The sequence below is a fragment of the Copadichromis virginalis genome, linkage group LG6, assembly GCF_057382275.1.
Source record: "Copadichromis virginalis isolate Kocher_CV1m ecotype Utaka linkage group LG6, C_Virginalis_male_GT1.1, whole genome shotgun sequence".
NCBI classification, from domain to species: Eukaryota; Metazoa; Chordata; class Actinopteri; order Cichliformes; family Cichlidae; genus Copadichromis; species Copadichromis virginalis.
This window is the reverse complement of record NC_140623.1, coordinates 41737447-41750605: the sequence shown is the minus strand read 5'-3', so window position 1 is coordinate 41750605 and position 13159 is coordinate 41737447. Positions and strand designations below refer to the sequence as shown.

At 41.9% G+C, this 13159-nt stretch overlaps 1 protein-coding gene across 7 annotated transcripts in view; it reads right to left on the bottom strand.

Annotated features, from left to right (window-relative positions):
• Nucleotides 1-13159, bottom strand: part of sorcs1 (sortilin-related VPS10 domain containing receptor 1) — a 194768-nt gene that overhangs the window by 15608 nt on the left and 166001 nt on the right. For all 7 annotated transcript variants that reach the window (XM_085460487.1, XM_085460488.1, XM_085460489.1 and 4 more), the window contains exons 16-20: nt 12921-13054; nt 5965-6078; nt 2362-2533; nt 1137-1323; nt 392-525 (exon numbers count right to left, since the gene is read on the bottom strand). In XM_085460487.1, the coding sequence (XP_085316613.1) occupies nt 392-525; nt 1137-1323; nt 2362-2533; nt 5965-6078; nt 12921-13054 (741 nt within the window). The remainder of the gene's footprint in view (nt 1-391; nt 526-1136; nt 1324-2361; nt 2534-5964; nt 6079-12920; nt 13055-13159) is intronic.

The window sequence follows — 13159 nt, the reverse complement described above, 5'->3', positions numbered from 1 at the left end:
AGCTGAAACTATCCACATGGCTAGATGCCGCAAAGGGATTAACAGAAAAATATGTCTTTTCTGACCCTCTAACTCTGTGTGATTGATCGGCTCTGCCTGACTGCAGCAGGCCCTAGAATTGGAGGATTTTTACACTAACACTAAGATGCTTTCACTTCACTGGTTATCAGTAATTAAGGTACTATGTGAACAGGTCAGCACGTTCCACCATTTTTATTGACGCTGATTAACAAGGCTACACATTTTCCAACCTGCATGCACAAAAATAGCTCCACAAAATAATGATTCTCACATTTTGGACCAGAAGAGTCAGCAACCTACTTAATTGCAAATGGGCAAAAGAAGAAGAGAAGTACTGAGAGAAGTGGTGAATTTCTTGAGTGCGCTGTACCTCTGTGTTATTTCCGATCCACCAGATGTAGGTGACCGTTCCCACTTGGCCGGGCCACAGAACAGCAGTCAGGTTCACTTCCTTATTCCTCACAGCCACAAATGGAGCTGAGAGATGGATATACTCCAGCTGACCTACTCAGGCACACATATACATCACAGTGTGAACTCGACGCTCTGCGCCACAGTATGTGAAAAGAGGATAAAAATAAATGAAATAACTTTGTTGGTTCAAATGAGGGGAAAAAAGAGGGAGGAGATGGGGTTTATAGGTGGGTAAGGAGGGTGAGTTTGTTCAAGATTCGCTCTTGCTCTGGGACTGCCGGCTGCCATCTGTGTACTATTTTTCATCCGTGGCACTCTGGAGCCTGCGGTGGCTCTATTTGTACGGTTGACAGGATTGACAGACTGGTAGGGGCAACATTGCTCCCTGATCAATAAGTCAGCTCCGTTACATCTGTCACCCCTGAATACACGGGGGGTGGTCAGCCCTGTTACGTATGAGGTTGCCGTGGCTTCTGCGGGCTGAGTGGCTGCAAAGCATAAGCTGAACTGAGTAGAAGAGAAATGGGATTTATTCTGTCTCACTTGTTTGTTTGGCTAAGGGAGGGGAACATGTTCTGTGAAGAGATAAAGGATAGAATGTCGTACAAGCAGGAAACAGCAATTCCATAGACTCTGATAAAAAGTGGAAAGAGCTGAAACGAAGAGCACAAAAACATCTTTCACAAAACTCGGTATCTCACATGTGACATGCAGGTAGAGCATGGCGGTCTCTGAGCCCAAGCTGTTCTCCCCGGTAGCGGTCACTCGGTAGATTCCCACAGCTTTGTAGATGTGTTTGATCCCCTCCTCGATGGAGCTCACGTTGGAATATGTAAGAGCGTGGCCATCTCCAAAGTCCAGAGTGATGCTCGTCCTCGCCCCGTCACCCTGAACAGGACAAACACTTCCAGGAAATCTGCAGGTATGGCCTTTTATGAAATATTCATTCTGGTTTGAGCTGGCTTTTATTACATTTGACCAACACAGAGCACGGTTTTCCTTCTAGGCACAATAATGTAGGTAATGTTTATCACACTCCCTGCTAAGGGCTGCGATTGTCAGCGTGGTCACTCAGCTCAGTCTCATTTCCAAGGCGTGTAATACTTTTGTCAGACACTGACTTTACTCCAAAGTTAACAGTGTCAATAGTGACATGGATCTCAGTCCTAGCTCATCATGTACGGATGCTTGTAAAAGACACTGTGACTCACAGTTTGCACACTGTCAACTTTTTCCAACAGGAGCACAGGTCACGATCTGCTGCCTTTACATGCAGACGCTGTCACCCTCTCAGAGGACAAAGGATAATTTCCAGATATAAGAGTTTCACTGCAGCAGATAGTAGTTACTATCTGTATTACTAATTATTAATTACTTTGCTTTACGATCTGCATTTAAAAACAAAGACAATCCGCACAGCTGACTCTATAATCACAAGGAAGTCCCACCTAAAAGAAACTGTGCTACTGCATTCAGGACTCCTCAGGCTGGCAGTCCCTGTCTGAGTATCTTCTTTGTTTTCAATGATGATGAGAAGTAACTTGAACCCTAAAGCCTAACACTACTAATACGATAACACCTCTTAGGATCACTAATTGTGTTGATGTGTAACTATGTCAAAGTATGTGAGTACTTTTGGTCATAAAAAGCAAAAAAAAGGTGTAGAAAGGGAATTTTTCTCCCTTTAAACATGTACGTTTAGTTTAGAGTGTGAACACAGGAAAATATGAGAGGATACAGCACAGTCACAGCTGAGGATGCTGGTGTTGCTATAGAAACAACCCAGATAGCCATTTCCAATCTAACTGTACATTTGAAACAATTCACTAATATTTGCTAACAGTTCTGACTTTGCCCTTATTTACACTGTAAATATAATGACACTGACTCTGTGTGACTTCATGGGAAACATTGGATACAGCTCACCTCCTCCAGAAAAACAAGAAAGGTGACATTGGTGCCTAACACGGCTGTCAGCGAACCCTCACTGGTAACCAGGTGGAGACCTTTGGGTGCTTGGATAGGACACTGCTGCCTCCTGGCTGTGTACTCTGCGCTCACACCAGCTGTACAGTTATTGGAGACCACTTTTCTGTAGCTGAAGGTGGAAAAGCAAATGAAACTGATTAGATGTGCCATCAGACAAACACAAACTTCATATAAGGTTCGTATAAACTTCTCTTCATATAAACTAACCATATTTATGTTTAAAATAACAGCAGAGCCTAATCTGTCTGCACTTCCCTCATTTAGATTCACAAGAAAACTTAACAGAAAAAAGGAAAAAAAACTTTTCAATTTGAAGTGCCAGCAGTGCTGTTTGTGTAGTGAGGGGCGTAGACGCTAACGCAAACAATGTGCCCTTTGACAGAAACTCTAAAATGTGGTGGGAATGTCAATGTTCCTGCAACAAAGAGCCGTGCTGAGGCTCCTTCAGAAATTTTAAAAAGCACTTACCCTGATTAATGTTCTGGTGACAATGAATGTGCCATTTTTGCCACAGAGATATTGTGTTGCATGTTTTCTTTAATCATGTTGGTTGTTATACATATTCAGAGTACAGCATTTGATATTTTACAATCCTTACTACATGTCAGAAAATTATATGTTTTCTTTATCCAAGTATCTTTAAACAGAAAGGGAGGGTTTATGACAGTCCCTCTGGACGTGAATTATGTAAGAAAGCTTAGAGTTAGCTTTTGCTACCTTGCTGATCTTTAATTTTTTAAAAAACAAATAAGCAAAAAGAAAAACACATCAGCTGATCTCAGTGCCAGCCTCAGCAGGTTACACACTGCTCACCAATTTCTCATCCTGTAGGGAGCGCTGTTGAAACTGTTGCACAACTGCAAGCCACTCTGCAACCCACCTGTTTCATGCTGCGTCTGACTAATTAATATCATGTTGACTGTCACTAACAGTGCTGCTGACGTGCCTCCCTTAGGCTTTCCACATATATATGTAACTGAAGGCTCCTAATGATCCCCAGCAGCGACCTTCCCATCCAACTACCAGCCAATAACCTGCCTCAGTACCACATGGAAGCTCCTGTCAGGCATCATAGCAGCTAAGATGAACAGGCACGTGGCTCAATACATGAACCACGAGTGCGACACAGAAAGGAATTGGCAGGAATACCAGAGAAGCTCAACACCAGCTACTGACAGACAGAGCAGTTGCTCGAAATTGAAAGACCAGACTGACCAACCTGTGCACTGCCTGGATTGACTACAAGAAGGCCTATGACTCGATCCCCCACACATGAATCCTCGAGTACCTAGAACTGTACAAGATCAACAGGACCCTAAGAGCCTTCATCAGGAACTCAGCCCTTGGTATTTCTTGCCACATGCCCACTGAGAGAAGGACTCAAGAAGATGTGGAGGGTGAAGGTAACACTGGTCCCAGAGGTAATCGGAGCACTCGGTGCAGTGACCCCCAAGCTAAGCGAGCAGCTCCAGCAGATCCCGGGAACAACACCCAAGATATCTGTCCAGAAGAGTGCAGTCCTAGGAACAGCTGAGATACTGTGCAGGACCCTCAAGCTCAAGGATAAAACACCATCCAAAGAAGCTATATATAATAGTAATAATCTTATTTTCATAAAAGTTAATCCATTCGAATAGAATAGAAAAAAGTAGCCCTTTATTGTCATTGTACACCTACAATCTTTTTTTTTTTGCAACTCAAATCTTTATCAATTTTTTAAAAAAAGTGCCTTGTTTTACAAAGAATTAAGTATTTACATTTACATGTGTTCAGAAATGAAAGTCGGTTTCTTTTTGGATGAGAGACCAACTTACACCCTCCTGACCCTCCACAACTGTGCTGGAGTGTACAACCTACCATCCATCCATTAATTCACCTTCTTAACCACTTATCTAGCTGGAGCAACAGGAGGTGATAGATTATCCTAGCTGACACTGGGCAAGAGGGGAGGTACACAGACAACAATTACTATTCATCCACACCTCTGACCAATTTGGAATCATCAATTAAACTAAAACACTAGTTTCTGTTAGGAACTGGGAAAAAATTCAATCTCCACACCTCTAAACCACCCGTGTGCCATTCTAAAGAGATCACACACAAAAACAGCATCAGGATGCACCGTCTGGTGTCTGGAGTGCAAGACATAAACAACCAAGTCGGATGGATACAGCACCGCAGCTCACTGCTGCACAAACACGGCTTCATGGCCATGCGATCAGGACAACACAAATGTTTCGTCTTGTTACAATCACATTTATTTCTGATTGCAGGGATGTGATCTAATTATTTTTCCTGACATTTTCTCTATCTTAAAAGGTTCTGTCAAAAAATAAATAAATAAATATTGAGAAAAAGAAAATTATGTCTGGTGAAAACGACACCAGATAATGCTAACATGTCACCAGGCTGCCAAAGTTATATACAGAAGGGCAGTTCCCTGAATAGTTTCCTGTAGACTTTGAATACTTTTTGCTTTAAAATTATTTTCTCGCTGCAAAAAAAAAAAAAAAAAGATACATATAGTAATCTTAAAGTCTAGTAATGAACCTAAATGGTAGATTTCTGCAGCTGAGATCGCAGAGTGACAACTTTTAGTCAAAGAAATAATCATTAATCCGTTATGACCTTATAGTAATTATAGTAATCCACTCTTTCCAAAGCAGACTTTTAGCAGAAGCAGTTCTTATTCTGGGCGTCAAATACGCTAAAGCTAGCATAATTCAAGTTTTCAAATTTGTATAAAGCCTTCTTCACATTTCTGAATTCACAGCATGACAAACTGCCCCAGCTGTCACAGCGAGAGAGGAGTTATTGCAGGGCTAACTCAGAGAAACGGCTTTCATTCATGCTCCCAATCACACTTTCAGGCACTTTAGAAGCACAAATGAAACTAAAGCATAGGTTGTTGGGCTGTGGGATGAAAATCACACGTTAGCACAGGAAGAATATGCAAGCATCGTACATCTGATCCCCAACAATCCTACGTGTGTTCTGGGTAAGATGGTGAACATCTATCGCCATCAGTTTTATTCACAATACCTCTGCTTACGTTTTCCTAAGTGAACAAAATGGACTAGTCCCATTATTGTTAACATTTAAGACATTTTTTAAATGCATTTCTCCTGAGGACCATTTAGCTCTGAGCTTTAATCCACACTGTGATCATCAATGTTAAATCAGACTTTTTTCCTGGGCGCTTGAGTTATTTTTGGAAAAAGCCACGGCACTTCACACACCCTCACACTGGATTTGGCATTGAATTTTTCATTCATCCCTCTTTGAAATTCTTGACACAATTTTCACCCAAAGAAGATCTTTTTATTACCGGTGCTTTATCCTTGTTGGTTCATGATTGTTTTTTAAAAGTGCAGGTTTGATCATTCAGCCCACATTTTCCTCGGCCCGGCCGTGTCGTCCCTGAGAAACTAATTAAAGCACCCTGAGCTGTTCGGCTCAAATGCACCATTCATTTTATCCAATCCCTGCGAGTCGCTGCTGAGACTGTGCATGCTGATTCTAGTCAGCTCTCATCCTCACCCGGTGCTGTTAAGGAAAGTCATCCCCGTGGTGCAACTCCTGGACATCGATGATGGATGGAACCAAAAGGCAGGGGTGCACTTGCCGTCCGTCCGTCTCTCAAAGCCGTAATCACTGCAACGATCCGACAAAACAGACGCCGTCATTAAATCGGGACATGGAGGAGACAGCGTTTGGAAAATTCAATTTGAAAATTAGATAAAGGCTGTTACAAGTGTGACACCTGCTTATAAAATGGCTGATAATACTCACAGGGAAATCAATCAAAAGTTAATAAAATATTCTGAAACCGAAAGAGGCTCCATATTGTAAGATCATTTCAGATTGAAATTCAACATGGAACCTTAATGTCATCTAAGTATCGACTTCAAAGGAGCCGCAGCAGCTGCTTCTTCGGTGCTCTTTAAACACAGCCCACGAGTTGTTTGTGCCATAAATTAAAAGGCAGAGCAGCGCTGTGTCCCCAAAATGATAGGGACAAATTGCCCCAATTAGCGCGACATGCACACAGATGCAAAAGTGTTGTGATTGTTAATGAAAGCTATTAGGCTCAGTGATTTATGGTTTTGATAGAGCTTATTTCAAAAGCAGTCCTCCTCGAGAGACCTGCAGGTATGGGACCAACGTGAGGAAAAAAGAAATACGCAGGAAAACAAACATTAAAACTGCTGATAATTCAAAGAAAATATTTTTTGTCTAATGTAGAAAAACATTCTCTGTGACTGCAGCTGTGATATCAGGAGTCACCAGCACAAAGGCAGGTGTGAAATATCATCTTTTTTTCCACTGAACACTTTGTCCTTTCAAGAGGTGATGATGCCACACAGTTATGGGAATGACTACACACACACACACATACACACACACACACTCACACACACACACACAGTTATATGTTTGAGCAGCTAACTGGTTTCCATTTAGCAGCAGCAGCCACCGGGAGAATGTGCCAGAGCTGCTCTGCAATTATAATCTGGAGGATGTTATCCTTCACGGTGATCTCTTATCTTTTAATCCCTCACTTAAACCCAGTTTCCTTAAACCCCGGGACATATTGCAAATGCATCTCTACATCTGATAAGACCAGGGCTCTGTGCCAAATACAAGGAAATACCTCGAGTAACAATTAGCCGCTGCTATGTGTTGTTCTCTGTCCTCCAGGTGATGCCATCATACCCTCGGTGATGATGTATGCGAGTGTCCCACATAACAGAGCCCACGCTTTCCTTTGAGTTACAAGCTACTGAGAAACCAAACGACTCTGATCCAAGTGCCACAAACAGAAGCTTCTTGTGCACGGATGTCAGCAAAGCAAACAAACAGATGGCAGCAGTGGTCCAGAGTGGCAGTTAGAGTGATGTCTGGGAGTCCAGCATGAATGACTTTAACTGCCATAATTATAAATTATGTCAATTTGTTTTCAATATGTTATTTATTTCCTTTATTTATTGTTGTTCCTTTTGGGGTAGGAACTAAGTTTCATTCTGTGTTGTGCACAGGTGCCTTTAAGTGCCGCAAAGTACAGTCTAGAAAGCATGTGCGAAGAAGCTAAACTGTAAGTTGACTAAGTCACAAGAAGGAATAAATGAAGAAATTGGGAATTATTTTCGTTAAGTTTTTGTTCCTGAAGCGGACTCATTCCCTCAGTTACTTGCAGCCAGCGAGGTATGTTAACTGTGTTTGTGTATCGCGCATTTGTTAACTTGGGTTTAATGTTTATTTGTAATTTTTATGTTTGGTCATTCTGTACTTTTATGTAATGACAGTTTGACGGTGAATTTTATGGTGGTTTGGAGGAGAAGTGTGACGGAAGAATAAATCCATCTGTGAATGAAGAACCGTGGTGTTGTGTATTAACTGGAGGGAATCATACTGACACTACAAACATCCCCGCCCCTCCCTGAGCCTGGTTCTGCTGGAGGTTTCTTCCTGTTAAAAGGGAGATTTTCCTTCCCACTGTCGCCAAAGTGCTTGCTCATAGGGGGTCATGTGATTGTTGGGTTTTCCTGTATCTATTATTGTAGGATCTACCTTACAATATAAAGCGCCTTGAGGCTAGAGCAGGGCGATATGGCCAAAAATATTTATCACGATATATATTTGAAAATTTGCGATAACGATATAACCGACGATATAATTGATGCGAGACAAAATACAACTCCACAACATTACTAGCGCAAAAAGACAACCTTCCATTTATTTTCACTTAAACAAGAAGCTGGTTTTTATGTACATTAAAGCTTTATAAAAATGTAACAGTGCAAATGCAAATTCCTTGCTGAAAGTTTAACCAAAAGGCATTTCCAGTAGAAATGGGCTGACATATCCTGAGCATAACCATGTATAATATCCACTGAAGTTAAAAAGAGGTGCTTTGCAACATTAAACTGCAGTGTGCAGTATGTATTTTTCGGACCATAAGGTGCACGGGATTATAAGGCACATTAAGCGAAACAAAGCAGTCAGATAAATCAAACTTTATTAAACTCATTCTTCTTGCTTCCTCCACTTCTGTACCATTGATTCATTAATGTTGAATTCTCTGGCAGCTGTTCTATTCCCATGTTGTTGCAGTATATTAATGACTAACCTCATATTGTGGATGGATTATCTCAGTTGTTCTCCTGACTGAAGTTTGGTCCGTTTACAACATCCTGCCATGCGATTGCATTTGTCTCTAACCATGAAGAACCTTCACGTTAACTTTTATAAGTGGAAAAGTGTTAGTGTTCGTCCTCCAGCTTCACTGTTTATGTTATGCTAACATAGCTGTGTCGCTAGCGATCACGTAGCACATCATTATATACCAGCTAGCCCAACTTCAGTAACCCTACAAACGTCACTGCTGTTTAGTTTCCTGTCTTCATTTATGTTGGAAGTGATAGCAGAACTGTACGTTTGATTTTTTTCAGAAATCTCTCAGTCAGAACATGCTATATCATGCTTAGGTAACTAGCGAAACTAGCGAGCTAACTTCTGCTAGCTTCCTGCTAACGTCTAACTCCGTTAAATGTAATAACTTTAGTTTTCATGGATGCCTGGAAGTTAAACTTCATAGTTACACCTGGTAAAGCAGCAATGCTGATCGTTTTATTAAAGATGAAAGAATTTAGACAGTTTTTAACTCTTAGTGATGCTGCAGTGTTGTTTGACCTGAAAAATACGGAGTTAGGACCCAGATTACTCCCAGATTTAAGAGCATCTTAGTCCGACAAATATGACAATAACAACGGCCGCTTGCATGTTCTGCAAAAAAATGTGCTTTGTCGTGTATCTGACGGACAAACACCAAACCAGTTCCACATCACGGAAGTTGCACCATTTTTACAAACCAATTCTGGTTCATCTGTTTCACTCAACAATCGGCCATGTGCGTATGAAAACAAAGGCACTGCGCATGCGCGTTTTACTCATATTCTATCGCGATATTTCATTTTCCTATCGTTGCCTAACATTATACCGGTATTACCGTGAACGGTATAATATGGCCCAGCCCTACTTGAGGCGACTGTTGTTGTGATTTGGCGCTTTATAAATAAAGCTGAGTTGAACTGAAACACCATACAATGAAAAATGGGACGGGGCTGATGGGTGCACTAATAGTGTGTAATACTATGAGGGGGACACAGTGTCATTCCTGAACTTAAAGCTCTGGCTAGTTTTTACTTCCATCTGTGGAGGGAAGAAGCAATAAGAGAAAAATGAAACACACTCAGTTTTACATTTATCAAACTGTGGCTCTGTCTGCTCTCTTCTCTTTCCCATCACCCCCAACCAATGGAGGGTGAATGGCTGAAATCCAATAACTGTAATAAAGTAGATTATTCTACCATTTGCTGGTAAATTGTATTGCTGGGTCACTCAGTAATTGACCTTGACAGGGGTCATTTATTTCAGATATATTTTAATGTACTTCAAAGGTCCCTGTAATGACAGGCATTACAAACACTTCATGTTACATGTGAACAGCCATCTTTGAACAGAGGGCGGGGCTTACCACACCAACTGTCTGTCATCTAGAATCCTTCCCAGACACCTTAACACCCACTCATATCCTGGGCCATTTGACCTCAGTAAATCACATGATAGGGTGTGGCCAGGTGTCACAGTGGTTCCACCCGAAACCTTGATTTTGACCCACACCTGTTTTCACACCTTGGCTCGTGTGATTAAGCAGAGGATCAATAAGGGGTCCACAACCCTCCTGGGGGACGCTCCCATAGGCCTTAAAATCCTAGAACTGAAGAAGCTTCTCGGATGAAACGTCTTCAAGGAAACTTAAAGAAGTCCAGACGCTTTTCTCTCCGAGCTCCTTAGACCTGCTCTGCCGTACCACCTTACAGAAATTACGGTGGCTTTGTGTTAAGTTTGCCAAGCCCAGGCAACTGTGATGCAAACATTCCTAACAACAAGTATAAGATATTTTGGTGAGGTTTGCGTTTAGCAGCAATATTTAGACAACACATCTGCTGTGGCTGGTTGGGGGTGAGTGAAGGAAGACAGAAAACACAGTATAGAAAAGAGCCAGAGATCAATAAAAACTAATAATTAAATGCAGCGTGGTGTATAAACACATAGTGAGTGAAAAGGTGAGCAAGAAAGATGCAATGCATCTTGGGAAGCTTGCAGCAGCCTATGTTAACCCAATATTATATTATTATATATAACCCAATATTGCAGAGTAACTATATGCTTTAGCAAAAAGAAAAGTTTGAAGCCTGATCTTGAAAGTAGAGATAGTGTCTGTCTCCTGAATCCAAACTGGAAGCTGGTTCCACAGAAGAGGGGCCTGAAAACTGAAGGCTCTGCCTCCCATTCTACTTTTAAATACTCTAGGAACAACAAGTGATATTGTACATGAACTATAAGGTCTTTAAGATAAGATGGGGCCTGATTATTCAAGATCTTGTATGTGAGGATTCAATTCTGGATTTAACAGGGAGCCAATGAAGGGAAGCCAATACAGGAGAAATCTGCTCTCTCGTTCTAGTCCCTGTCAGGACTGAAGGCTTTTCAGGGAGTTTCTAGAACAGCCTGATAATAATGAATTACAGTCGTCCAGCCTGGAAGTAATAAATGCATGAACTAGTTTTTCAGAATCTCCAATAAACCTTTAGTATAATTACTGGAAAGTCTTTTGTAAAGAATTCATATTCTTCAATAAGATTAAATGCAATATTTTTTTGCACTACAGGCTAGATGTGGTTACAGGAACATTATGGTTTAGGTTAAAAATACCTCACTGCAACATTAAAATTATATTTAAAGCTACATCTAAAGCACTGGGTACAAAACATCATTACCAAATACACAGTAAATCATATAACATGTAATATTTTTAAAATACTATCAGCATGTTTTATCAGCTATGACAAAATGTAAAATTCATAAATACAATCTAAGAATAGATAAACTAATGAATATGATGAATCCTGGTACTGCTAATGATTATTAACAATAATGAATTATCATTGTGTGTTCACAGTAAAATTCATAACCTGTTAACATCCACCAGATGTCAGTTCGGGTTAGGCTACATTTTGGCCACATGCTCAACAAGCACAGTTTGCTTTGAGGTCTTTTTTTTTTTTTAAGGTTTAACAGGTTTATTTACAGGATTGTTCAAGGTCAAAGGCAATAACAAAGTGGATGGTAAAGTGTTAAGAGTTCCAGCAACTTTGGTTTAATATTGCAGGCTTTCTAGTGCGCGCACACACACACACACACACACACACACACACACGCACACACACACACACACACACACACACACACACACACACACACACACCCCGAAAAGGGCTCACAGGAGTCAGACTTCTTAGCAAAAACAAAAAACCCAGCAAAAACACAGAGAATCCAAACACTCTGACGGTGTCGAGTGTTTACTCCAGCTGTGTTTTTCTTTTTCTTGTTCAAGTCCTGATCTCTCTGGCAGCTTTTACAATCAGAATTATGATCTGAATGCACTGTGTGCCAAACACATTTTGCTTTTCCAAGAGCAGCTCTATAAATTCTCTACAGGCTCTTCTTGTTTAGGGTGTTTCTGTTTACATCTTCATTTATATTCCTGTTATTTCAGTTATTCTATTATATGTGGTATACAGTATGACAATGTCTAAGGCAGGACAGGGAGAGAAAAATAGAGGATTGGGGAAGACATAATAAAAGAACAGAGTACAAAAAGAAATACACAATGTATCGCCAACTACCGCACCTGTAAGAGAACAAACATACAACACCTGGAACACAGACACTCAAAAACTCACAGGTAGCACCGACACAGCCACGTGAATGGCTCTACCCACTGTGACCCTACGCATGCATGTGCTGTATGAGGGAGAGTGTGTGTGGGTGTGGGTGTGGGTGTGTAAGGAGAGAGCCAGGAAATAACTGGCTCAGTAGGCACCCCCATCTCCCACACCCAGCCACGGGGGGGTGTAGGGTCTGCAATGACACCACCCAGTCCGGGGCCTCCACCCAAGACAGTAGACCGGAGTGTTCAGATGAGTCTTGGGACACACACAGGAAAAGGACAAGACACCCTGGTCTGGGTCTGGGACAAGCTGCACTCAGCAATGTATGCTTCCTCACCTGAGAAAGCCCACCCCACCCAAGGGGGCGCAGACCAACCCCACGCAAGAAGGGTCTTAGCCAGAGACCCCGGGAACCAGGGCCCCAGGCCCTGTAGCCGGACCCACCCAGAAGAGGCCAACCCGCCACCACAAGCGCCCCACACCCCAAGACCGTTAGAGAGCACCAACCCCAGTCCCCCACCGCCACCAACTGAGGCAGAGACCCAGGCACAGTTCTCCAGCTCCCAGGGAGCCACCAGAGCCCAGTAGTCCCAGATTATACTTATTCAAATCTGATGAATTATTAATGCACAGTTTAAAAGTGGGGATTGTAAAGTGTTAGCACATACAAAGTGGACTGAATGAAAATTAAATACTGACCATTCAAAGTCAGCCTCTGTGCAGTCGCATGGTGCCGATGTCATGGTCACTGAGTATGTCTTTCCCATAACGCACCTGGATGTGGGCTTCAGCTTTCGGTAGATTCTTTTGACTCCCATCAGACACGGCTCACCCTGCAGGGTCCAAAAACAAAGCCAAGCGGAAAGAAACAGAGTTTGAAACTGAAGTGATTTTGTAACTCCGTATCCACAATAAATAACTTACAGGATACAATCAGC